This window comes from Vidua macroura, chromosome 13 (assembly GCF_024509145.1).
Source record: "Vidua macroura isolate BioBank_ID:100142 chromosome 13, ASM2450914v1, whole genome shotgun sequence".
NCBI lineage: Eukaryota > Metazoa > Chordata > Aves > Passeriformes > Viduidae > Vidua > Vidua macroura.
In genome coordinates this window covers 4,670,880-4,697,411 of record NC_071583.1, presented here as the reverse complement: position 1 = coordinate 4,697,411, position 26,532 = coordinate 4,670,880, and the positions used below count along the sequence as shown (strand labels likewise).

Genomic DNA, 26,532 nt, shown 5'->3' with positions numbered 1-26,532 from the left:
ATCAAAATTGAAGCATTAAATCTCAGCATTGCCCATCCTGGGGTGGGTGACCCAAACCAGCACCTCCTGGAAGGCAGTGGGTTGTGCTGTGGGGTTTGGGTCCAGACCCAGCCAGCAGGCTGGGACTGATGTGCTGATGAAGGACTAATGATTTATCTCCTTTAGGTGACTACGGCTCACAAGTGACAAGTGTAAGTAAGATAAGCAAATCTCTTCTTTTCCCCACCAACGTCCTGGAAGGAGCAGAGAAATGAGGTGTTCCGGGCTGCTCGCTGCATTGCTGAGGTTTGTTGTCTTCTGGTCACTAGGCTTTGTAAGACACTTGGAAAAAGGTTGCTAGTGGTTCTACTTCTTGCTTTCTGATTTTTTTGAAAACATGAGTTTTCCAGAAGGGGGATAAGGAAAGGATATACACATGATTGTTTTCCCCCATTAAATGTTTGTGCACCAGGACTACTCTGATTAATAAACAAGTGGCTTCAGTGATTTTAGAAATGCTTAATATTCCAGTATCTTGCCCAGGATCCTTGTTTGGGATTCCACAGGCACTTCTGCACTGAGATCACTGAGGGTTTTGGGAGATATTTTAGTGCTTATACAAAGAAAACTTGGACTTTGGTGTTAGTCTATAAATAGCTAATATGAGCTAGCAATTCTGTATTTTCCTCTGTGCTTAATACCTGTGTTCTGCACCCTCAGGGAGCTGAATTTATATGCTTTTCTTGTCATATGTGTAATGTGCAACATGTATTTTCTTTTTCTTAATCAGACCTGCCATCAGAAAAGAGATAGAGGGAGTTTGAAAGCACAACCAGGATAGATACTGTCATTTTGTAATCTTTTGTGCACAGGTGGAGATGCCTGTTTGCACTAGAATAGGTGGCAATATTCTGTTTCTTGCAGAAGTCTTACAAATGAAAATCTTGCAAAGGAATTACCAGCTATCTATGGGGTAGTTCTCCTCTGTAAGTGTGCAGTCAATTCCCATTTAGGCTAATTACACTTAAGAAGCCCTTTCCTATAACTAATGAACAATAGGCATAACCTGTTATTACATAACCATGGGCCAGCACATTAATACACTGTCGAATTGCAATACCCTGTGAAAATGCTTCCTCCACAAAATTCACTGGAGATTTTCAGTGACATTTGCTGTAATTACCAGTAGCATGGTTTCTAATTCATTACATTTTTTTTTCTACCTATACTGGGCATATAAGAGTGTTTTAAGAGATTGAATAAATAAATTTTTAATTATAAAATGATGCTATATCATAAATTATTTATAATAACCAACAATGTGTAATACATGTTTAGGTATGAATCCATTAGGAAGATGAACTAATATATATATATATATATATATATATCAGTCCTAAAATAATGTCCTAATTTGTTCTGTGTTTATGAATGGTGAAATCAGTGTTTAAAGCAAGTAAAGGTTTATAAAAGCTTGGATTGACAGTGGGTAAAGCAGCGAGCACACTTGGCACTTAGGAATTCTGTTGCCATCTATGGCAGAGAAGACTCCTTTTTGTCCTTTATTGGTTTCAGCAGTTTGTGATATCATGCCACCAGAATGGTACAGATATAGAGACCTCCAAGGAGGGAGCAACAAGATGCACATAGTCCTCATTGACAAAACCTCTGGTTATGATTAATATTTAAAAAAAAAAAAATCTCCTTTGTAATGTGTCAGGTAGTTTTGAGGGATTTTGTCAATTATTTTCCTATTAGCGGTAGCAGACTTCTGAAATCTCCATGGCGAGTTCCAGGCACTCCCCAGTCTCGTGGCAGGACTCAAAGAGGCTGCAATCAATGTCACAGTCACAGTTGCAGTCGTTGTTGCCGTGGTCTTCGTCGGAGGTCTGGTAATATCTATTGGATGGACAACAGGTATCTGTCAGCCAATGTTCACAGGTATCAGGCAGCATTATAAGAAAGTCCCAAAATTGGCAGAACAAGCAGGCCAGGATAAGTGTTGCGCATTCATCTAAGAGAAAGGAAAAGCAGGGACACGTAAGAACAAGTGTGAGCGGGGATTACCCAGGTTTAGGCCAGTGTGGCTACACAGAAGTGAGGGGGTGGGCTAAAAATACATTGATGGTAACTACTTCCATAGAGACAAGTGAAAAGTTTATTTTCTGTTTTAATTGCTCTGGAGAAACAACAGCTGTATGAAAAGAATTTGAATGGAAATATTCTGTAGTAGTGAAATGCAGAAGAACAAGCCCTTTAAACCGAATTTTATCTTCTCATGCCTGGACAGCAAGGAGGCTGAAGAGGCACAAGAAGCTGGGAGGGGACACAGCCAGGACAGCTGATCCCACCTGGCTAGAAGGATAGTCCAGACCATATGGCATCAATATAAATTAGGCAGAAAACAAGCAGGGGTTTCTGCTCAGAAAACTGACTGGGCATCAATTGGTGAGTGCTGAGCAATTGCAATGTGTATACCTTGTTTTGTATATCCTAATTTTTATTATTATTATTATTATTTTCTTCCTCCCATGTAAAACCACTACACTGTTCTATTACACTGTATTTATTTCATCCCATGAGTTTTCTTCCTTTTACCTTTCTGGTACCCCTGTTCTGCAGTGGGGCAGTGAGTGAGGGGTTCTGTGGGGTTTAGTAAAACACAGCACCAGCACAGGGGACACTGGAGTTTATTTTCATTTTCACAATAGTTTGCACTAAAAATGTTTAAAGACTACCAAGGACAGGGAGGGAGAGCAGGTCTGGAGAAGAGCTTTCAGGGAGGGCAGTGTGCCTCAGCTCAGGGTCCTGCCAACTCCCCACCAAGCAAGGTTCTTACCTTTCCATTCACAAATGTCAGTTTTTCAAAGGAGACAAAAGTTTGGAAAATAGGTTATGTAGGATGTGTATCTGGAGCCAGTGAATATTCCTGAAAACTTCCTCACCATGACTAAAACTCTGTGCTATGTTTGTGTCCTCCCAAAATCAACTAATTAACTCCTCTCACCCCTCTGCCTCCAGCATCTGGGGAGACTGCTTGTGTGCAGCAGGTGTGAGATTCCAACTGTGTGAATCCAATTGGAGCGCAGACCCAGACCTTTCCTTTCCTTTTTTTCTTTTTTTTTTTCCCTCTTCTTGTTTTTGGAAAGGAAAAATGCCTTCAACAATATGAGTGTCTTTTCATTGGTTCTTTCAGGAAAGCATATGGTTATAACCACATTTCTTGCCCTAGGATGACTAACTGTGAACTCATTCAACTGCATTGGTTCTGTTGTGGCATTTTCTAGCTCACGTAACATGAAGTTAACTGCCAGGAAGTTTCCAGAATTATGCTTTTTTTTTTTTTTTTTTAGAAAGCTTTCATGATGAAAAAACAAAATTTAAAAAAAAGCTTTCCAGCTTCTTTATTAAAAAGGCAGTTAAAGCAGGTAGCAAGAATAAATAGCATATGACTGAACTTCTTTCTAAATGGCATATCATCACCAATGTTATCAATTTTAATACTTATTTAAATATGTCAAGATCTATTTGGGTTCAGACAAGCACAACTAACTTCTAAGTCAGTTCTGTCAAATAAGAATGACTAGATTTTGGTGATACTCAGTAAGTTCATGCTTATATTTTTTCCTAGCTAAATGAACTGAAATAATTATAAAATTGAAACAGTTAATAAGGTGACACCACTGTATTTAATTGTATGAAATTTACACTGTAGAAAATGCAATCATTTTATCCAGTAATTCTTGGTGTAATTAAGACTATTCTTTTTAGATCTCTGATGTTTATGAAATTTCTTTCCTATACATAGATGTGAGAGACAGAATTCAAAGTTATGTCTTAATTAAGGATTTGGCAATTTTTTTTCTCCCTCTCCAAAGATCCATTTTTAATAACATTTTTTTTCCCTGAACGTGTTAACCATAATGGTGCTTATGTAATCTGGAGAGAATAGATATGATTCTTAGGGCTTCATCCAGGAAAGAGAGCACACAAAAAGCACAAGATTTTAATAATAAAGTAATGTTTCAGCACAGACTCTGTGATGTGCAGTAAAGATGCTTTTAAATTCCCATCAGAGCACACACCATGAACTGTGATAATGGATGTAACACATTTCAAAAAATCTGCATGTGTGAGGCTTTTTGGTCCTGTTTTAAGTGGGGTAATGTATATAAATAATAGATATTAGCAATTAGACATCCATTCCTATGCATTCATTTATATATTTGAAAATAAATTAGCCACAAACTGCATAAAAGAAGATGCAATCTCTTGTTTTCCCCTCTGTTTTCCCTGCTGTTTGCCAAACGGCATTACTGCGTTTATCTCAGTGAGAACAATGACCTCAGCTCTCATTCTCTACATTACTAGATTAATTAGCACAAAAGAAGAATTTATAATAATTTTTCTAGCATGCCTCATCTCTAAGTTTTCCTGCTCTTGGTTGGTGGCATCTGCTCACACAGATGATGCTCTGAACAACCGTGGTCCAAAGCTTGCTGAAGCCTTTCTGGTCATCCTTGATGAGACCTATGAGTGTTGTATTTGCTCTTGTCTGAGCCCTTGGAACAAAATAATCACCAATTTCCTCATCTACTGCTCTGCATTCAGAGGTTCTCCAAGCACCAGCAAACAGGATTTGGCCTCGTGTATGTGGAATAAGCAGTAAGTTGTCAGAGTGGAGTGAGCTGAGTATGCAATGACAACCACAAATCTGTCTTCCTTTGGTTTTCTTGGCTTCTATCCAGCCCTTAACATTATTAATTAAGCACAGATTGGTTTTTTTTTTTTGGGTTTTTTTTTTTTTTGTTTGTTTTTTTTTTTTTTTTTGTTGTTAATTTCCTTCACGTTTAGCTTTTTTTAAGGAGAATGAAATCTGTTATTTGCATCACATGGCACACACCTGTGTGCCAGTAGTGGTTGAGATAGACCTCAAACTCAAAAATACGCAGTGTCTGGACAAGAGGACAAGTCCCCTAAATAAAATAAATACTTCAGATCCTTCTCTGAAATTAAGCATATTCTAATAGGTGTATCACAGACATCCCTTTTGTAAGGATCTGTGACACCATTGAGATGTTAATGATTCTTGGAGAACAGGGCACTTTATTGTGTTGATCTGTATTTAGAAATGCTTAATTTAGGAATTGTTAAATGATATGCACGACAGATCCCAGCTCCATTGGATATAACACACTAATCCATTATTGCAAAAGGCACTCAAAAGAAACTTCTGAAATACTTCACAGAGCCTTTTTTTAACATGCACTGGAATAACCAGGAATAGATTTATCTGATACTGACACTGGTGCCTCTGTGCAAGCTCTGATTACTAAAGTACAAATGCTCTGTGGCACAATAAGCTCTAAGCTCCTCTTCTATGACTTTAGTATCACTGACAATTTAAGATCATCTTCTAGAAATTCTCATCTATCACACAAATGTCTGCAGGGCAACTTAACATTGCTTTTGGCGATGTTCTTGAACCTCCTGTTCAACATTTAATTTCGAGTTGGTTATACATAGTTCTTTTGCAGTGGGCATTATTTAGAAATCAGCTCAAATGTGATCTGTTTTATAAAACATACCGTCACTGTCTCTCTGATGTACTGATGCATCGTCTTCAATGTAAGCGAATTCTCTGCATTTCTCCAGGGAAGCAATGGATGATCTGCTTGCATCTGACAATTTCTTCTCATTTTTGGTACCCTTTGATGAAGCGTCTGTGATGCTGAATTCTGCGACAGAACTCATAACAATACCTTTCATAGGCTTTTCATCTGTGTGTTTTTCATTTGTAAGCTGGTTATCTGGTGGGATTAGGAAAAAAAAGGACTGTGATACCAAGGCAGAGATCTAAGAGAATAACATATGCAGAATTTTCAAACCTACAGTTGTTTACTTCCAAGGCCTAACCCTTCTCACCTAATGATTTCAGTCTCTTTACAGAGGGTTATTCATAGTAAAGGTATTTGTGAACCTGCCTTCTAAGGTTTTCTCTTAAACCCAGAGGACTTAGAGGCTAAGTAATAATTCACTTCCAGTGTGTGGGATCAGGTTTGGAAAGAAAACAGAACTATTGCCTCAGGTTGACATCTATTTAGAGTTTGATATCCTAACTTCAATTTGTGACATAAAAGAAGGCAAAACAATTATCTTGTTATTTTTCAGCTGCAACTTCGTTTCCCTAAATTAACAGCCAACAATGTGCATGTAGGTGGTACCTGGATGCAGATGTGCCAGCTCACCGTGGCTCATAATCTTGTGGAAAGACAGCCAGGTGGTCTCTGTTTAGCATCCAGATTCCTTATTTCATAACTTCATCCCCACTTGCGTTGTTGGTCTGGAAGTTAACCAGGAGATGGGATACTTCACATGCTGTCAGCGTGCCAGAGAGGCAGCTCAAAAACCAGAGGGAGAGCTTAATTTTAAGCCCCAACTAGGGGAAAGGTTAAGAAGAGTTCTGAGTTCAATTTATTCTCGAAGAACTTCTCAGGCACAGATAAACATGGGTTGATATATAGTTTCACCCACTCTCTGAAGTGATCAAGTGGCCAAGAAACACAGTCATTCTCTCCGTGGCAGGGATGATAAAACCTCATCAGTTCTTATCTACAGCTGATTAACTCCTGCACCTCACATCAAGCACAGCCTCACTTTTTATCTCACTTAAATCTTGTGATATGCTTGCTCTTGAGCTATATACAGAAAATCAATCTTTACAAACACCTCAGTTTTGCAAATGCTACTTTCTGAGAGGAACAGTAAGTGCTCTGAAGTGGTTTGTCTGCACTTGCCTGCAAGGAGTCTGAAGAGAGGCCCTGCATATCTCTTGGTTTTTAGGTACCTTTGGCTTCTGACACAGGTTAAAGAAAAGCCAAGGAAAGGCTGACAGAGAGTGAAACCTTGATGAGACTGCATCTGGTCCCTCTGTATCCTTGCAGCGAGAGGAGGAAATGTGGATGGGATGGATGGATTGCAGGGTAAGTGAAAAACCAGCACAACCATAAGGCTTGAGGAGGGGGGAAGCAAGGTTTTGAGAGATAAATAGCATCTAGTTCGAGTCCAGTGAAGGCCACTGAGGTGGTGAGGAGTCTGGAAGACCTTCTGTGTGAGCAGAGGCTGGGGGAGCTGGCTTTGGTTGGCCTGGGGGAGAAGGCAAAGAACAGTGCTGGATGCTTGGTTCCTCTCCAGAGCCAGGATAATGGAGAAGCCAGACCCCAATTCCTCCCAGCACTGCACAGATGGAAAACAAGGAGAGGGCATGGTCAGAGGCTGCAGCAAAGGCAGCTGGAACTGCCTAGGGAATGAATTCCTCATCATGGGAATGTGTAAAGCACCGTAACAGACCACAGCAAGGCTATGGCTGTGTGAAGAGCTCAGCTGGGCATGGACCCCAGCAACCTGCTCTTACTGCAGGTTTCTGGCAGAGGCCAAATGAGGTGATTCTAGAGTCCCTTCCAAGCTAATTTTTCTATGATTTATATGACTCCAGTTACTTACAGAATGAGTGAGCAATTAATTTAAATTTCTAGCCATGTTTCTAGCCATTTTAGATATTTTTTACCTAGTGAAATACGTAGAAGCAGAAAAGGTGGGTAGAGGTTAGTAGAGTGAGATCTTGGGATAAGATAAGAACAAAAACTAGGCTATCGTTTTAATTTTAAATCACTGCTTTAAAATTGTGTGTTGGCAGAGGTATTGTCTTGATTTTGAAGTCATATTGACAACAAAGTCTACTGTGATGGAAATGTGAATTTCCCTGTTCTGGAGAGTTGGCCTTGGGCAGGGAGCGAATGATGGGGCGGAGGCAGTAAGAGAGCAGTGGCACAGAGAGGAGGCTCAGAAACCTCTAACTGTCAGGTTTTGTGAGCATTATGATGAAGGAAAGCCACAGGTGAGATGGGAAGGGCAGGATAGGCAGTGGCTCCACTGGTTGTGACCCAGCAGTGCAAAGCACAGCAGTTCTCCCCTGAGCTTGTACCCTCGGTCATAGGAAAGCAGCATCTGAGGCTATGCGTGTCTGGGTTTGCCCATCTGTGATGAGCTGTTGCTGGTTTTCTCCTCAGAGTAAGCAAATACAACTTTTTTTCCCCCCTCTCTGACTCCTTGGCCAGCCTCTTCAGTCCAGAATGTGAAAACTCATGTATTTTGGATGCCCTTACATGTACAGTCATGACTGTTTTCCAGTGTTTGTAAATCCGTGACATTCCACAGGTTCGCCTGCACTTTCATTCAATAACAAACCATCTAGAGGAAAGGTTCTGCTGATTAAAGCAGCAGAGCTCAGGAGGAAGTGATGTCTTGCTTATGCATTGGATTTATTGGATAACAATTATTTTGTGAGTCCAAAAGACACAGGCCCTACCTGTTAGCCAGGTGCCAATATCACAAATGGGTCCTGCTTGTTCACAGTGAGAGTTACACTCAGGCTGAGCCTTTGGATACACATGGATCAGATCAAAAGGCTTAGGCAAGAATAACTATTATTTTCCACTTTCAAGATCTGCCCAAAAATCTAAACTAGTTATGTTTTAATTCATGATATATTTGTTGAGTTCCCCCAGTTCTGCAACAATACAATGGCCCACGGAATGCATTTAAGCATTCAAGAAGTGAGACTGAAAAAAAAGTCTGACAGAAGTAATCAGTAAATGCCAGACTGACATTTACTGTATCCACTGACTTCTACTATTCATATTTGGAGTCAATTTTTATTCTTGAAGTGCTGTTGAAGAGAAATCAAAACCAGAAATAGAAAGGCATAGACATAACCTGAATTTTTCAATACAGCACCATCAAACAAAAGGGTAACAAAAGCTGTCACTCAGGGACTCTTCTGTTTGTTAAAGCATACTACATCTTGGAAAATACAGTACATTTTAGTGTCAGACTCTTAGTTTGAAACGCTCCCTTTCAGTAATGTTATACTTGTCTTGTACAGCTAGATCAAGTCTTCACGCAATCACTGTAACAAGCAACTTGCTATGACAAGCGAGATCCTTGCTTCCAGAAAACACTGCAGGAGAGGCTAAAGCAGTGTACAATTATAGGTCTCCATTTCATTTTTATGCAATTACCTTCAGTTCAGCTGTGGGTCCATCTACATTATGTCTTTTATCAATTTAATGTTTGCACAAAGTGTCTGAAGAAATAAAGATTGTGCTAGACCAGCAGGAAAAAAAAGGTGGTTAGCACTTTTTTTTTTTTCCTATTATAGTTTGTTGCTGGATGGAACAGTAGTAGGTTGAGAGTTTGGAGCAAATAGATGTAGCCAAATAGGCTTTAAAAATATATTACATACCACTCATAGTATTTATGATTACTGTTAAACAAGAATATAAAAAACCCCAAATTACAATTAGAGATGGGAAGAGGGTCAAACTTTGCAACTGTCTTTTAAGAGCCTGTTTTCAGCTTCAAATGTCCACATATGTCTGTGTTTTTAACGTATAGAAATCAGTCACAGAAGTGAACTTAAAGGGAAAAATAAGTGTATCATGATGAAGAAATTTCAGATTATTCAGTGTTAGACTGTTAGGCAGAGGCTGCTAAAGGTACACCCCCACAATGTGCCATTTTTAAGTAATATGAAGTAGCAACTTTCTTCCTCACATGGGGAAGCTGAGACTCGCCTTGGCTGTTGCAGTAGAAGACTGGGATTGTTCAACCATGTTTGTATCAAAGATAGTCTCAATACTCACATGGAATTTCTTTTTTTCTTTTTCTTTTCGGAGCTGGGCGATTCAGATGGCTGACTACGAGTGTCTAAATTCATGAAAGCACAAAGTAAATCACTTACTTTTCACTGATGCCAGCTCCAGATCCCTCTGGTTAATAGGGAGGAGCAGTGATACCAAGACTGGCATTTGCAGTATGTCCCCTGACCTCTATTTCTCTTCACTGGCTTTAGGCACAAACCAGCATCTTGCAGTCCTGGAGAGAAGAGGAGTCTGCAGTTTCCCTGCATGCTTCTGAAATTAGATTTCGTATAGAGGTATACAAGAGCTCTAAGTCTATTTTTGATAAGGGACAGAGGGTTTAAGAGGTGCTCTGTTCTGCTGAACAGGGACTGCAGCAATGCAGGCAATCCAAAGCAGCTCTTGGAGCAGCTGTTTAGGAGGAGACTCCACTGAAGGAGAAAGAGAATTGATCTCTGACCCTCCTAGGGCTCATCCACATCTTACAAGCAAAGGACAAGGGAGCCTGTGACTCTGCTCAATGCTGGCATTTGTTCCAAATCCATCCTGGCAGTGTCCCTTTGCCTCACACCCCTGTAGGGAGGAGTCCCAAGGGATAATGCTAAACTGTGTGGAAAACTGTAGCAGTTTAGGGCCTACAACTTTTTAATTTTCCCCTGAGGCATGTTGGTGTATGAGTGCAGCATTCATTATCCCGTGCCCTGCTGTTGCTACCTGTCTGTTTAATGTATCACATGCTCATCACTGAAGGAACTGTGTGCCATGTCTGGTCAGTGCCGAGATGACACAGGCAGAGCTACATCAGACCTGATGGATGAAAACTTGCGCGTTTGAAGGCTTGATCTGAGCTCACTTGGTTCTCATAGAACGATGAAACCCAAACCTCAGGGTTTGACAGCAGTTCTTCAAAAAGGCAAAAGCCAAAGGAAAAAAAAACACCTTTTCTTGATCATTTAAGGGATATATTAGTCTGCCAGGGAGGGAGTATCTCTGCATGTGTGAGGCCAGCAGCTTACCTGGATGGTCCTCGCTGCTCGGCGTCACCCCAGGGAGGGCCAGTAGAGGCAGGGAACTGGTGCGACGGTCTTGGTGGAGAGAAGAAAACAAATTGAAGAGAGATAAGTGTCAAATAAATGTGGTTTGGCACAGCTATTACCCTCAGCCACTTAGTGACAGTCATTGACTTCAGGAGTTGTTGGTCTGAGGTCAAACAGAAGCAAATATGCTTCCTTGCAGAGGGAGGTTACACGGCATGGTAATTTGTGTTACCCTCTGTCTCTTTTCAGGAAAGGAAGAAAAACAAAACAAACTGCCCAGACAGAAAGTTTCACCCAAAAAGATGTGAAGAGGATCACCAGCAAACACAGCAATTCAGGTAGGTACAGAAAATTTGAGAGCTGTGAGGTCTGAGATGAAATGTGGGGGCATCATCCATGCCCAAACAACCCAGAAACCTTAGATGAGGATCCCAAATCATGAGCAAAGTAGGAGAGAGGAAATTTAAGCCCAAACTCTGGCCTTCATGGCTTGTCAGTCTTGGTGGACAAGATGGCCAAGGTCCCCGTGGTGGCAAGCCCAGGTCCCCACAGGGAGCAATGCTGAGCTCCTCCACCTCGGATGCGCCTGCCAGGCTGTTCACTCCATGCCTAAGGCTTGGAGGCTTAAACCTCCTTTCCTTCTCTCTCAAAGTGTCAGGGAAGCAAAGGAGGAGGGGGTATGGGACTATCCCAGCAGTGAGTGCAGCAGATGGAGCAAACTCCATGGGAACTGCTGTTGCCCACATGGGAGAGGCCAGAGGGAGCGCGGGCGCCGTGGCCCATCAGAAGGGAGCTGCTCCAGACCAATATATCACAGGGGCTTTCAGAGATTCGTGCCCGTTACATTCTGCTGAGCTCAGGCAGAAGGATGCAGGGGATTTGGAGACTGTTTATTTTTGTCATGAGGAAACAGGAAATAGTACACAAGGCTATAAATATATCCCGGGCTTCAGATGACATCATGAACTCGTGCAAGTGCTTCACTACTGATTTACGATGATGGACTGGTAATTCACAGGAGCTTTGGGTTTACTTTATTTTGCTGTTGCAGTAACAAAGCTAATGGTGCAATCCCAGGAGGGGGTATTTTATCAATAGTGAATTTTTGACCTCATTGCATACATTTTAACTTCATGAATTAGTGACCCAGCTAACTGTAAAGCCTTCTATAGGCTTATTGTAAATCTATCACAGGACTGGCAAAAACTTTTGGCCCAGGTCCTAAGCTCTGACAGGCATGTGTTGATGGACTGCATAGCAAGCACTTCCACTAATATTTCTCACTAATTATGCCATATATTAAGAAAAAATGAATGAAGCCAATGTTTATATGCCGCTTTAACTGCTTTTCATATAAGAAAGCAACACAATCCCTAATAAATTTTCACCTTCAACATTTCTATTCATTATAATTTTTACCATGATGAATGAAGTTAGAACTGGAGAGGGAGGGGGTTCATCTTGAAATCTGTTCAGTGAATGACTGAATTTACTTCCCTTCCCCGACTTGTGTCGAGGAAGGAGGGAACAGATGGACACAGGAAGAAGAGGGAGGCGAGTGTGGAACGAAGGAGATGGGTGAGGAACAGATGGAGTCAGGAGAAAGTGAAGAGGAGAGTCAGCAAGGATGGTAGAAAAGTTTTCCACTTGACCTTGAGTTGAAATGAAGATCTGCATGCAGCATGGGGCAGCTAGATTTTTGGGATGCATCCTTTTTTTCTCTCCATGGCACTTATGCTATAAGGTCTTGTGGGCCATCCCAGCAGCTCAGTGCACCCCAGGGGACCTGCAGAGTCAGGAGCTGGATTTTCCCTAGGGTCACCTGCTGCAGAAGGGCACCTGCACTGTGTTCAAGTCCTGTAATGGTAATGGCAGGGGAGAGCCGTGTGCCAACACAGGAACAAAAATGTGTTGGGATGTTGTAATTCTCCCAGGCATCCTAGCCAAGCCAGAAATTGGAGTTTATAATTTTGAAGAAGTATACTACACCCAGTTTGTTGGGATCCAATGGCCAAAATACTCAGAGTAATTTATGATTTTACCTGCTTAAAGCAAGACATTCGAGATGGCCTGACTTTCAGAATATGCTGAGCATCTGTGTTTTGATGTGTATTGAATTATATATCCCAAATCACTAGTAAGTCCCGGAAAATCTTGATTATATTCTTAATTCAGTTAAATTGCCTGCATATACTCCACTGGTTCTGGCTTTGCTAGCTAAAGAATGGAAGAGGTGAAAGCTAAATATTGGCCATGTGTGTCATTCCCTTTGAAGAAAATGGGAGCCATGTGCACTCACCTAACAGCAATGTTTGGCCCCAACTATGATTTCACAGCTGGGCCCTAACTTCAGGAATGCCAAAGCACTAAATGACTCAATTGGAGTAATCTGATCAATGCTGTATTTTCACTGTGGATTTAAATTGCACACACAGCAAGAGCAGAGTTGGTTTTCTTCTCTCTCAAAACCACTTTTCTCTGCAGATTTGATAGCATAAATATGAAGTATTGCTCTCATCACACAAATAAGTGAAATGGCAGAAAATGTATGTCAAATAAAACGCACAACATTACGTCCTTTTTACATTTTGGAGGCTGTTTAAGAAAACGGCTTCATTAATTTTGACTGAATAAAAGGTTCCTTTAAGGGATTTCAATAGGTGACATGAAAAATGTTAATATGAGTGATCAAGACAATGGAGGTTAAAACTGTTTTGAAAATATGTTTCTTTTATAGATCTCGGCTGTTGGAAGAGTTACAGAATAAATATACGGTAGTGCTGACATTCAGTGCTGTTTCATCTTAGCAAAGAGTTTTTAATAAAGAAAATTCTTTTCAAGGAATGCTTTCTGCAGCCAGTCTTCAAAAAGAGGTTTTCCCCCCTCCCAGTTTAATAAAATTAAAGTAATTTATGTCATATTGATATGTCGATATGTTTTTCAATAAACTTTTTCACAGAGATTTTTTTTAAATTCTCTTCACTTTAAAAATTATAATTATATGTCTTCCTCCCACTTTGAAAATGGCACAAGGTGCTCATTTGCAGAGCTCTACTGTTCAAATCTTCACTGAGAATAGAAATGTCATGACTCAGTTAACAATGCTTTATTATTCACATTGATCTTTTTTTATAGTGTTCTTTATCTCAAAAACATTGTAAATCAGATATCTTCCTCCCACTCTTTTGTTCATTTGCAAATTTTTATTATTCTAGTTTAAAAAAGCAATGGAGTGTCAAGAGTCAGTGTATATTGTTTATGTTCTTTTTTGCTTTAAAATTACTTTTAACTATAAAAAGTAAGATGTATAGCAGGAAAAAAAAAAGCTGGATTTAAAGATGCTTAAAAAAGAATTGAAGGTATCAGTGTGAATTTTATGCTGTTCTCTTACACCTTGGAGTTGTAACAACTTTGCAAGAAGGAGGACTGAGCAATTTATGAAAAGGTTTTTATGTGCTAAGTCCAAAGTCCCTGTTGCATCAGACATCATCATCTGTGTTAAAGGCTGGACATAATTCATGCCCTAAATGACCACAATAGCAAAATTCACAGTGTGTTCACTGGCTGGTTTGCAGGGCCTGCCCAGAGCCCTTCCTGTCCATCGCTCCCTGTCACAGCCTGCTGCGAGGTCCTCAGGAGCCCTCGGCTGATGAGCACCAAGATAAATCACTGAATTGTCACAGGAACTTCACAGCTTTGGTATCAAGTGTCAACTGCAGCAGGAACACAACATCAGCTGGTCAACAGGCAAGGCAATCCCTGAAACTCATGGGGTTGGATGTGGGATACAGCTGTGCACCCTTCAGGAGAGCTTTACCAGAGCCCTCAGGACATGTTTGTAGATCAGGTCTCCCAAATTCCCCTTCAGCCATAGTTTTCTCTCCCTGTCACGTTTTTCTTTAGGTCCGTATTTCTGTCCTGGCAGTTGTGACTTTTTGAGTGGCTTCCATGAGATAAATCTATTACAGGAATTGGGGATAGTCCAGGCAGCAGCAGGATCTCGTGGTGTTTCACATGCTTCTTGCTGTTAGGTAATTTTTAAAATCATCTTTTTCCTGTTTTGAATTTTATGATCAGAGCATCCTGGCACCCTGTTGTTATTCCAGCAGGTCTTGAAAGAGATCATCCTCTCTGGGAGTCACTGAGATGGAGTGCCTGTACCTGAACTTGTATTTAAGCCCCAGACTGGATTGTTTTGTCTTATTGAATTATAGAGTGGTTTGGGTTGGAAGACACTGAAACACCATCTAGTTCCAACTACCTACCATGAGCAGGGACACTTTCCACTAGACCAGGTTGCTCCAAGCCCTGTGGAAAGTGGCCTTGAACACTCCAGGGATGGGGAGGCCTTGTAGGTTTGTGGTGGCCCTATTATATGAAACAGCCCTAAAAAGTGTTGCAAATGAAGCTGAAGTCTGCTTTCCAAATTATTTTTTTTCTTTCTTTTTGTTTAAAACTGCACTCTGCTGGCATTTGCTAAAAGGGATAATTTAAAAACTCAGAACAAGGAAGTCACAAACGGTACCTGAACTGAAAGCACACAGCCCTGTCCTTCCCCCTCCAAGTGGAGAGCTTAGCAATATTTGTTTTTATTAATGTCAGTAGTTCACCCCAGTCACCATATGTCTGTGCCAGTCCCTGTCCTCTTCCCCAGGCTGGGATTTGGGATGCAGAGCACCACGCAGAGCCCTCTGATGGGGCTGCCTGAACACCCCTCAGTGGGTCCTGAGGCAGATCCATCCCAGTGCTCATGGACACCTTCTTGTTGTTTTGCAGGGCTAACTCAAACCTCTCAAATTCTCTTTATTCCTCACTGCACAGAGTGAAACTGGAAGGTTTGACATATTGTCTCATTTGAATTGACCTTGCTGTTTTCAAAGCAGAGAAAAAACAAACTTTAGAATTGTTATTGTTGTTGTTGTTGCCTTGATGTCACTGCTGCATTAATTCACTTTCCTTCCTCTCATGGTTAATGACTCTCCCCACAATGAGGTTAAGGTTGTCTGCCAATATGACCAAATTTCAGAAACAAAATCCTAACCTGAGCTGAGTAGCCAGAAGTGGATGGGACTTTATTTAATCACTGGCACAGTAACTAAAGGTAGGTCTGACCCATGGACATCCTTTTGTAATTCCTCACTCTTTAGCTGGGGAAATTTATAGGTAATATAAACCAGAAGATGTTGAGTTTAGTACAAAAGAATTATTTTCCATGTAAAACTCTGTGTCATTAAATTTGGAGAGCACTTAAAATTCTCAGTTTTATTTTTGGTAATCACTATGTATTGAAAAGTGAAAATATCAGAGGGATCTCTAGGCAGAATTTGTGAACTTTCCAATGAAAAGAGAGCACAGTGTCTTCCTTTCGTGTCCCAAGGTCCTTGACAACTGTGCTGCTTTGTGAATGACACAGAACTTGTGTGCCAAGAATTTATTCCCAAAGCAGGCATTACACAGAGTTATGGTCACAAAGATATCCTTGCACAGCATTAATGCCAGAGCTGCTCTGAGACTGTCAGCATTTTCATTTGGTGGGGGGAAACACCAACAAACCCACATATATTAACACCACCAAACCCATATATATTCTTAAAAAAAAATCCAAACATTTTAAATGCTGTGAAATAGAGCTGCAAATCACAGAAGATGAAGCATTTCTCACAGATAGTCCTTAGAGCTCTACTGGTGGTAAATTGACACATGATAATATATTACTACAACCCTCCACGTCTTCTAATAAGGTATAAAAGTTTTTCTTTGATTTGAACCCAGTGGTGAGTGGCAATCTGTGAGAGTCTTATGTCTTCTATGAGACTTTTCCAGGAAACACTTCCATTTGTTTCTCTCTTGCCTGCATGCCATGCTGGAGCACAACTGGGAGCTGGACTTGCACACTGTAATAAACGTTATTAATCTTATTGCCATCTGAGCAGCTCCCCAGGTGTTGCAGAACAGGCTCTGCTGGACCATGCTGGAAAACAACTTATTTATCTTCGCAAGGGCTTGATCCTGTACCACCAGATGTCAAAGAAAACAATTCCAGGGAACTCAGATGAGGCTCCAAACCAGCCTCCAATATGGTGGCCTTCTCTGGGTTTCTTCACTCTTTTCCTCAGAAAAAGGCACAGACAAGGCAATTATCAATATCTGAAGCAGAAGACGTATCATGCTGTGCATCTTTTCACAAATCCTTTTTTCCCCTTGCACCAAAGATGCAGAACATCTATTCTGGGGGCAGACAGATGACATCCACTGTTACTCATGTATGTAATAAGTACTCTTAGAACGGTGTAGCCTCGCCGGCTCTGGCAAAGGCAACATGGTAAGTGTTCTGCTCACAGCATTAAACACACTTCTCTCACTGTGCAGTGGAAGAATGTGTTTAAACTCACAGTCTATCACTATTCCTGGATAGTGTAGGAGAGTCAGGAACACTCAAGATGTCTTTTCCTGTGTATATTAACTTGTTCTGAAGAAAATAGTGTTCTTAGAAAACACGAATCTTATGGCAGAAGAAAGTTTTCTTCGTGATTGTGCTACAAAGGTTTCCGAACAGCTGCTTGTTCCTTTGGGTGCATGAAATATGAGGTTCAGCCTGCTCAGAAGTGCAGACACGTAATTTCTTCTCACCGTGGCACCTTCACTGCAGTCATTTCCACCTGGCTTTGTGATGCTGGCAAGTGCAGTAGTAGCACAATGTCTGCATTGTGTGAGCTCTTGGAGGAGAGCTGTAGAGCTCCACAGCCCCAGGGAAATGCCAGTCTCCCCAGAGCTGTCTGTTTGTCCTGCTTTCACCAGGAGCTGCACTCACAAGGAGTTCTGTTAGTCTGATGTGGGCAGTGAACGCCAGAGTTTCAGGAGCTGCTGAATGGTAGCACAGCTCCCACCTGTCTGTGCACCATGCAGAAGGAGTGAGGGGTTTTTGGGCAACCTTCAGCAGGCTGGGCTTGCCAAGGCCACAGGAGTGGCACCCCTTGTCCACCCACCTCGAGGCTGCCCAGGCACAGGGACAGGTGAGAGCCCAATGCTGTCCCCAACACTCCCTGACATCAAAATCATCACTGAAGTTTTGCACAAGTCTCAGGTGTACAACCCTTTCCAAACAAGGAGGCCACAGCCCTGGCCCTGAGAGGAAGAAGTGAGTGTCAAAGAAATGGAAGAGGTGCCACTATTTTAACACAGATTAGGCAAAATCTTAACCCCCATTAATCCTTCAGAGCAGGGCCACTGGTTTGTTCTTTTTCAATCTGTTCTGTATTCAAAGCAAGTGCAGGTTTTTCTGTCGCTATACTGCTATTGTTAACAACTATAAATGTATTAAAAACACAGGGGCATTTTAGTATGTGTATTGTGCATAAGAAATATTGTTACATGACAAGCTCCAATTGGCAAGTGAAAAGAGGTTTTATTGAAGGAAATAGCAGTAGCAAACAGTGAACTATGCAGAATAATGGTAATTGTTCCTTTAACATTGGCAGCGCGCGTTCACTTAATATGACTGCTCCTCTGTCTCTGCCTCATCCAGACCCAGAGGACCTGTTAGACAAGCAGGCAGCCACCTCTCTCTGGGATCAAGCTGTCAATGCAAACTTGCTTTCTTTCTATTTCTCCGAGCTAAGCTATACCCCCAGAGCTCCCGGAGCTTTTCCTGAGTGAAAGCTTTAAAAAAGCTCCATTCTAAATTACATCACACGAGCTGTTCTCTTCAGACTGACAGAACAAAAGCAGGGGTGGGTGGGGGGGAGATGCCAAAAGTACCATCTGAATGACTTGAGTTGCACAGGATGATTTACCTCCTCATATCTTGACCTTGCTTACCAAAGCCTCATCAGTGTCCTCTAAGTAGCAGAGAAAGTTTGCACCATGTGTGTTTCCAGTACAAATAGAATCATAGAATGGTTTGGGTTGGAGGGGACCTTAAGGATCATACTATTCCAAACCCCCTGCCACAGGCAGGGACACCAGACAAGGTTTTTCAGAGCTCCATCCAGCCTGGTCTTGAGCATTTCCAGGGATGGGGCATCTACAATTTCTTTGGGTAACCAGTGCCAGAGTCTTGCTATCTTCACAGTAAAACATCTCTTCCTAATATCGAGTCTAAACCCACTCTTCTTCAGATTTAGGCCGTTTCCCCTTACCTATCACTTCATGCCTTTGTCAAAAACCCCCTCCCAGATCTCTTGTAAGTCCTCATGAGGTACTGAATCCATCGGATGTAGGCTTTTTGAGTGCAACAATGGGGTCTTGGGTGCCCATTCCTAATGGGGCCACGGTGCTTTCTAAAATTTTTGGATGATGTGGTTTCTAACACAGCCAGCTCATTGCTACTGGAAGAGCCCAGCCTGTGGGTGCTGCCCAGCCTGGGGTACTCATCCTTTAATCAGCAACACCCCAATTAATGGTCATGGTGAGCACTGCTGAGGGCCACTGCCAAAATCTGAAAGGTCTCTTGGGTTGGCTCCATCTGGGACGCTCCAAATGACATTTTCAGAAGTAATTGGAGCAGATAAGCATTACCCACTTCTGGAGTGGCTGGGTAGAAAGCAGATAAATTGGCATATCTCCCCATTCTAAAGGCTTTCAGATGGTGTTAATTGGTATGAGAAGCCTCAGTTAGGAAAACATCCTTAGCTGGGAGGGGAGAGGGCCACAGGCCTTGCTTATCCATAAGTAGATAAATGGAGAAAAGAGGGCAAACAGCATCATGGCAGTTCTCCAGGTAATGTGCAAAATTAGTAGCCCTGGAAAGGAGGCAGCTTAAGGGTTGCCTGATACCAAAGGAATCAAGTGAGATCCTGCAAATGGGAATAAGCAGCATTTTTGTGTCTCCTAAGCTGACCCTTTTGGGGTTCTTACTCAATTTTCATAAGAGAATGGTGGTGAGCTTATGAGCTTATTCTCATGCTCTAAAGCTTTTAGGCTTAGCCCTCTGCACAGCATTTTTGTGTTTGTCCTGCTGTTTTGAGTAAACTTCAAAATGTTTCTTTAGCATCATTAACATAAAAAATAAACTCAATTTAAAGATGGGCTAAAAGCTGAAACAGATGAAAAATATTAAGGAAAAAGTGTTGTTTCCATCCCCCAATGGAATTAGACTTATTGAGCTAATTTTTTTCATGGAAGGTGCTATTTCAGTAGCTGAAACGATGCGATGCCCTGCTCTAAGAGCTGAGAAGGTGAGGGGTTTACCTGAGTGCCTAAAGGGCTGCCCAGTTTGAGAAAATGGGAAAAGAAAGTTTCACTAAGCAGAAGAAGCTACTCAGTTGGTGACGTGCCTTTGTTATCCACATGGGTGTTTTGTGAACACCTCAAAGCTGTATTGTTATCAGAGGAAAAAGTCAAGCTATGTCCCCTAACTGAATTCACGAGTATGTTAAAAATCCCTCCTAATTATTAGGAATTGGGAGATACCCCTTCCCTTTAGTTAATGTCCTGTGGCCTCTCACTGAGATAATCTTGGATGTGCTTTCCAACCACAGTGATTCTATAATTCTGTGTTTTCCCCAGGGAATACAGCCATTTTCATGCAGTAGGCACAAATTGTCTTACCCAAAAGGGCAGAGACTGCTTGGGAATCCTGATTCACGGATGCAGCATTGAACACTGAGTTTCTGAGGGAGTAAAGTTTGTCTTTTGCTGTCTTTTTTTTTTTGGTAGCCCATGTCTGAGTTTTCTTTATGCATCTGACCAGTGAAATGAGTCTGCTTCAATCCATGAGGGACCATCCTAATGCCCATTAAAGGTGAAGGAAATGTTTGGCTGCAGGGCAAACCATAGCAAGTGTTGTATCTGATACCTACACCAAAATGAAAGTCTTAATTTTGTAAAACCTTCATTAAAATTATGACAACTGAGGTAACCACTGGTAATGAACTGTATGCTTTGTCACATCTCTGCTGCTCCCAATGGTACAGATAAAGATGCTGGACTGTTGAAGGTTGTGGAATAAGTTATTAAATATAACCCTAGTCTAGTTTTCTGAACCATGGGTTTAGGATATTTTGAAAGTTCATGTTCAGCTCACCCATCCTTATTTCTCTGTTTCAGCATAGCAATGCTTCCTATCTTTTTAGGTATTCTAGGCTTTGGCATTGCCATTTACCACTCTGACCTCTGAGAATCTCAAAATCTTTAACTGGCAAAGTTGAAAACTTGGTGATGTCTGTAGCACTGTGCCTTTCTCCTCTGTTTGGAGGGGAAGATGTAGCTCTCATCTAAATGACTGAATGCTTGGGTGGCACTGGGATCCCCATGAGTGTGGGATTTTGTGTCATGCAGAGGTCACTAAGATAATGTTTTGCAGTTTCTTTGGTAAATCTTGATTTGAATACAAATTGTGTCTCAAGTTGTGCTTCTAATAGTGCTAACCTGTAGCTTACTTTGCTATAAAATGAGGACAATGTTATCTGGAAATAACTTTCAGGTAACTGGCAGGGTGCTGTATTCCCAGACTCAACTCCAGCATAGCTGGCCTTCCAGCTGGACAACAGTGAAGCTTCTTGTGGCTTGGGGACAAGTGTGCTTGTAGGCAAAGACTTGTGAGACTGACACGTTGCCACAAGCAAGACATGGAATCCCTGGGGAGCTGTGTGTCTGAGAAGGGATTAATTTGCTTATGCCACCGTGCAGACCACACTGCCCTCTGCTCCCACCCTGTTTGATTCACAGCCTGGGTTGCTCTGTCTGGAACACTGCTGGCTTCAGCCTTTGGGGGTGGACTGAGGGAATTACTTATTCCCATCTGGATTGAAGTCCAGAAAATGTACTTAGAAATCTGTAGATATCATTTCTCTCTTTTATTTTCCAAGAATGTGTAAGACAAGCTTTATGTTGTCTTTGAGCTTGCTAAAAAGGGAACAGAAATTCCTGCCTTTTTCCATGTGTTTATTTTGAGTCATGACTCTTCTGGGAAGGGTGATTTGTTTGTCTTTCCATGACAAATGACAATGGTTTAAGTTGCATCTCTGCCAACCCCTTTCTAAGTGGTTTCAAGTAGTTTACTTACAGGGATTATTTCATCTGCCACAGAACATGAGGCAGCTCTGAGGTAGTGTCTAACTTGCACTGAACAAGACCATGGAAAGTTAGCTTAAGGCAGGAAATTTAAGATTCAGTAGACAGTAGGATCACAGGAGCATGAAGTGATGGTTTGTAAGTGTTTTGCACTTGGAGGAAAAAGAAATTATTTGACTTTTCTTCTCCTGATGGCACCAGAAAGACCAGGAAAGTCTCGTAAGGTTGGATGTGCTGACTGCTTAAATTCTGACTGCCCCTCAATAAGAGCTCGTGCTATTTAACCCCCTGTAAAGTGAGAACATACAGTACCTAAGCATGTATGATTTGGTGCTGAAGTAATTGCTGTAAGCTAATATAGGCTTCATAAATGTCATTGTCAATGTCTTGTGGTTCCCTTGCTGAGCTTCTGAAAGAGTCTGAAATTTCTATGCAGCAAACTTCTCCAGCTCTCACATCTTATGGTCACTCGTTATCTACAGCAGGAGGGTCGGACTTCGGAGACTGCAGCTTCTTTCCAGCCTGCAGGTTTCCTCCCCCTTCAAGTCTGTTTTTTGCTCTTGCCAGTACCCTGCCTTCTGTTTAAAAGCATTACTAATACCAAATAAAGCTAAAGACGCTTGCTATAACAACTAAGTTGTTTCCTTTTTAATCAGAGCACATGCTTATGCCAGGTTTGGCATGAAGAATCTGTGGAAGTGTTTGGTTCAGGGCACAGTAAGCTGATCATTTGTTAGAAGTAGTGCATTACATATCATTTTGCTTTTAGTGGTACAATTTACTGGGAGGTTGGTACAAGCATTGGTAACATAATTTTTGCTTGGTTGGAGGTGGTTAAAACATAAAGACTAGGAAATAATTCTATTGCCATGTGTGTTGAATTGTGGTTTGGTCGCAGCAGTTGTCTGCAGCTAAGTGGCCATCAAAACCTTTCTTGGGGTGGCAATAAATTATAAAAAAATCTTCTGAAAATATCAGTTTTCAAAGAGTAAAAGATGCAGCAATTATTGTGACACAGGTTTGCAGTCTGTTTCTGATTATCTTTTTGGCTGGAGAGTTGGGCTTTCTAATTGTAAGGTTAAAGAATCCTTTTTATCTATCTCTTGCCTCCTAATCCTATGCTAGACAGTATTGATTTCTGTGCCTTTTGTCTTCTGGGGAAGGAGACAATCTCTGGCTCATACGAACATCTTGTTAGAGTCTGCTGAGGATTAGGGGGTGTGACAGTTTTCTTGCTGAGCCTTTTTATTGGGGATTTTTATGCCTGCTTTTCTGGGAGGTCTTTGAAATGTCTTTTATGTAGCAATCATTTCACTCTTTCTTTGTTGTCTCAAATGTTGAGGCTGTATTCTTCTCATCTGTTCCTGTTTATATTCCATACTAGCTGGTCATAACAGTTTAGCTTGAAACTATCATCACACTGTGTGCTTCTGAATCACAGGAGTGTTGCTAACAGCTCTAGGACAACTGCAAATTTGAGGGTTTTTTTAAGGCATCTGAAGATTTAGCATGGTAGTTTACTATGAAATACTGATAAAGAGGTTCCAGATGAAAAACAGTCTGGGAATTGGATTTTTCAAGCATCCTCAGCCAGGTATAGGCCCTTAAAAATGCTCCTGCTCTAATGAGAGAGGTTCCCCTTAGGGTGGTGTTCATCATTCCAGCTCTACCTGATAGGTAGGATTGTTGTTTAGTCTTGCCTAAACTCCTACAGAAATCAGTGGAAGACAAATCCATCCTGCTGCAAGTCATCTCACCTTGACTGAAGAGATGAAGCCAGGAAAAAATTGCTTTTTTGAAAGTCTGGTTTTGTCCCTACTCTCATCTCTTCCCCCTGCAGATGGCTACAGATAATTATTCAGACCAGAACCCAAACTTCTCTGAAGTCAGATGATTGACTAATCCTGGCCAAAGAAATGAGAGAAACTTAGGTTTTCATAAGGTTCATCTCAGTTTCAGGAAGTAATGGGTTCAGTCAATGTACGTCAATACAGGTAAAGCAGTAGATTATGTTTCCTAAAATTTTTATTAAATCAATGCTTCTATATCTTGAGTTGCTATCTTAAAACATATGGACTTCTCATATTTTTTAAAATGAGATGGTATTTAAGTTCAGGTACCAGCTGGGCAGATCCCAGATTTAAGGTTGGGCAAGGAGCCAGGGTTATGTAACCTTGCTGATAATGAAGATATGAGAGACAGGTTTCTGAGACATTCATAAGGGAAAACTGGTTGCATCACCTTCCCCTTAGATAAGATTGCAGTAAAAATTTTGGTATTGTGACTTCATTACCAAAACTGAGTGTCTGATATGCACAAGATGCTGTCTCCAAATATTAATCTAGCTAAACTCTTCTTTATTTCACTAAACTGTGTATCACACCTTTGTGGAGGAAGAAGCTACCTGCATACGTGCTTACTTTTTGCTGCAGTAGATGCTTTCCTGAAAGCTGGTTTACTTTTTTCTCTCTCCCTACCAAAAATTTGCCCCATAGAGCAGCACTTCCACCTCCCTTTGTGTACTGCCTCTCTAGCCTAATTTTTAGTGTCGAAAGCCACGTTTAATACAGTTCAATTTCACACATAACCACAAACCCCATTCTTCCAGCTATGGCCTCAGTTTGTTTTATATCACACATCTTTTTGTTAAGGTGTTTTATACATAGCATAATATGCAATGATACGGCACTGATGTTTATCAAAATTGTTTTACACTGTACTTATTTCTATTCCTGTCTTTTGGATCAAGTACAATACAGCTGCAGATTAATACCACCTTTTAAAGAAGGCTTAATGTGTTTATTTTCTTACCACATTCACTTCATCCACTAACTTGTTATATGGATTATATTTAATGGGAATCTTGTGGGACTATCAAAGGGCATTTATTTTCTATTGAAATAACAATTAGGATAACACTCAACTAATATAGTAATCAAATAAACCTGACAAATAACAAAAACTTTTTTAAAGCTGCAGAGGCATGCTAACAAATCTATTTGATCAATATATGGGATGTGAAAAAAGAGGAGACAAGATTGACTGATGAATAAAATGGAACTGACACAAATAGGCTGACAGCCAGTCGCAAGTCTCTTTAGGGCAAATGCAATTAACTTAGAATAATAGACTCAAATTTGATGGTTAGAAATGCATTTTTATTAACAATCACAGCCTGAATCATTATGCACTCTTATGAATAAAATTGTAGTTATACTGAAAGTCTGTGTACACATGTACGTACAAAAAAGCCTTGTTGAAGGAGAGCTTTATTTTTGTGACAGAATGGCTGTGTGGGATTTAAAATATAAAGCATACACAAGTATAAATCTAAATATTCAAACCAGTGATATAAAAATTACATATTTAGTGTGCTAGTATTAATGATAAAGGCAATAAGCATCGGTCCCAGGACTGCTTGTTCTTTTGGGATGTGAAATTGCAATCAGGGATTTACAGATTTCATTCTGAGGCAGAGAAGTCATTACTAGAAACATAAGCTCATTCTCTTTACTTTAATAGCTATTTTAAATCATTCATTTAGAAAATACATTAACTATTTATTGTATAGGCAGTATGTTTCCATTGGCATTTCATTTTCATGCTTTTTTATAATCCTTTTTAGCAAATTATTTTATTAAAAGAAGATTAGAATTAGCAAAAGGATCCTACCAATTTTTGAAAATGCTACTCTTGAAGAAGCATATTTCCCATTATTAACAGGTATGCAGCATTAAAACTTTAAAGAAAGGGAAGAGATTCAATTGCTAATGTGTCCTTTTTCTTTTGACCTTCATTGCAGTGGCTGATTGCTATTTGTAAATTGCTTTCAAAATTATTAATCTCATTTAATTTCTGAAAAAATGCATAATCTTCTTTTTTTTTAACCCTCCCAAAAATCCTCAGGCTTTAGATATAAATAGAGCTGCCCAAAGGTTATTTTGTGATGCTGACATCTCTTATTTGTGGGAAAAGAGAAAAAACACCACTTAATGCAGACAAACACTACAAGGTACTAGTAAAATATAACATGAATATGAAACCAAAATACTTGCAATGCCTGGTGCTTAAATATCTTCAGAAAAAAGGTGGAATAGTAGGAATTAAAACTGCACTGGGAGTTATTTAAATGCAGTGTTCTCCAGGTTCATATTTGTGGTGGACTTCTGGCTGGGTAGGGACAGGAGAGCAGCAAAACAGAATGCCCTGGTTGCCTACAGCATGAAAAACCTCACTCTGGTTCTCAGCCAGTTCCTGGGGCTGCTGAGATGAATCCAAGCAACATCCACGCTTGGTTTTCTCCACCTTGAAGGTGATTTTAAGCCTTCCTGATTCTCCAAAGTGAGAAGTGCACAGACACTGGGGAGGCAGAACACCTCCTGTCTGCCAGGGGAGAGGCTCGTGGAGACCACTGAGAACAGGGATGGTGTCTGGCTGGGGAAGAGATTTTTCTGGTAAACACCTGGTGTCTGGGGAATTTGCCGTTTTGATTTTCTGCCTCTAATTAGCCTCAAAGTCATTACTGTAAGGAAAAAAAAACTTCTTGGGAACTCCAACAGTTGCTGGAGATGTTCCAGCCATTTCTTTCTCTCATAATCTATTCTAGATAGTCACAGCAGCTCACCACAACACTTCGTGAGCTGGCTTCTTGAATAGCTGGCATTGCTTGTTCTTGGAGATAAGATGGATAGATCACATGTTGTTCTAGCACCACCAAACCTGGTGTGTGCCTAAAATGGCAAAAATCCAGTTGGTTCTGGCATAGTTGTTTTACCCAGAAATCATGACAAAATATTCCAAGA

The 26,532-nt window shown here is 40.9% G+C and overlaps 1 protein-coding gene across 1 annotated transcript in view; it reads right to left on the bottom strand.

Annotated features, from left to right (window-relative positions):
- Positions 1 to 1,558: 1,558 nt before the first annotated feature.
- The window catches only part of MDFIC2 (MyoD family inhibitor domain containing 2), a 42,962-nt gene continuing 17,988 nt past the window's right edge, over positions 1,559 to 26,532 (bottom strand). Inside the window, exons 3-5 of the mRNA XM_053989589.1 lie at positions 10,697 to 10,765; positions 5,568 to 5,789; positions 1,559 to 1,993 (exon numbers count right to left, since the gene is read on the bottom strand). Coding sequence (XP_053845564.1) covers positions 1,734 to 1,993; positions 5,568 to 5,789; positions 10,697 to 10,765 — 551 coding nt within the window. The 3' untranslated portion in view covers positions 1,559 to 1,733. The remainder of the gene's footprint in view (positions 1,994 to 5,567; positions 5,790 to 10,696; positions 10,766 to 26,532) is intronic.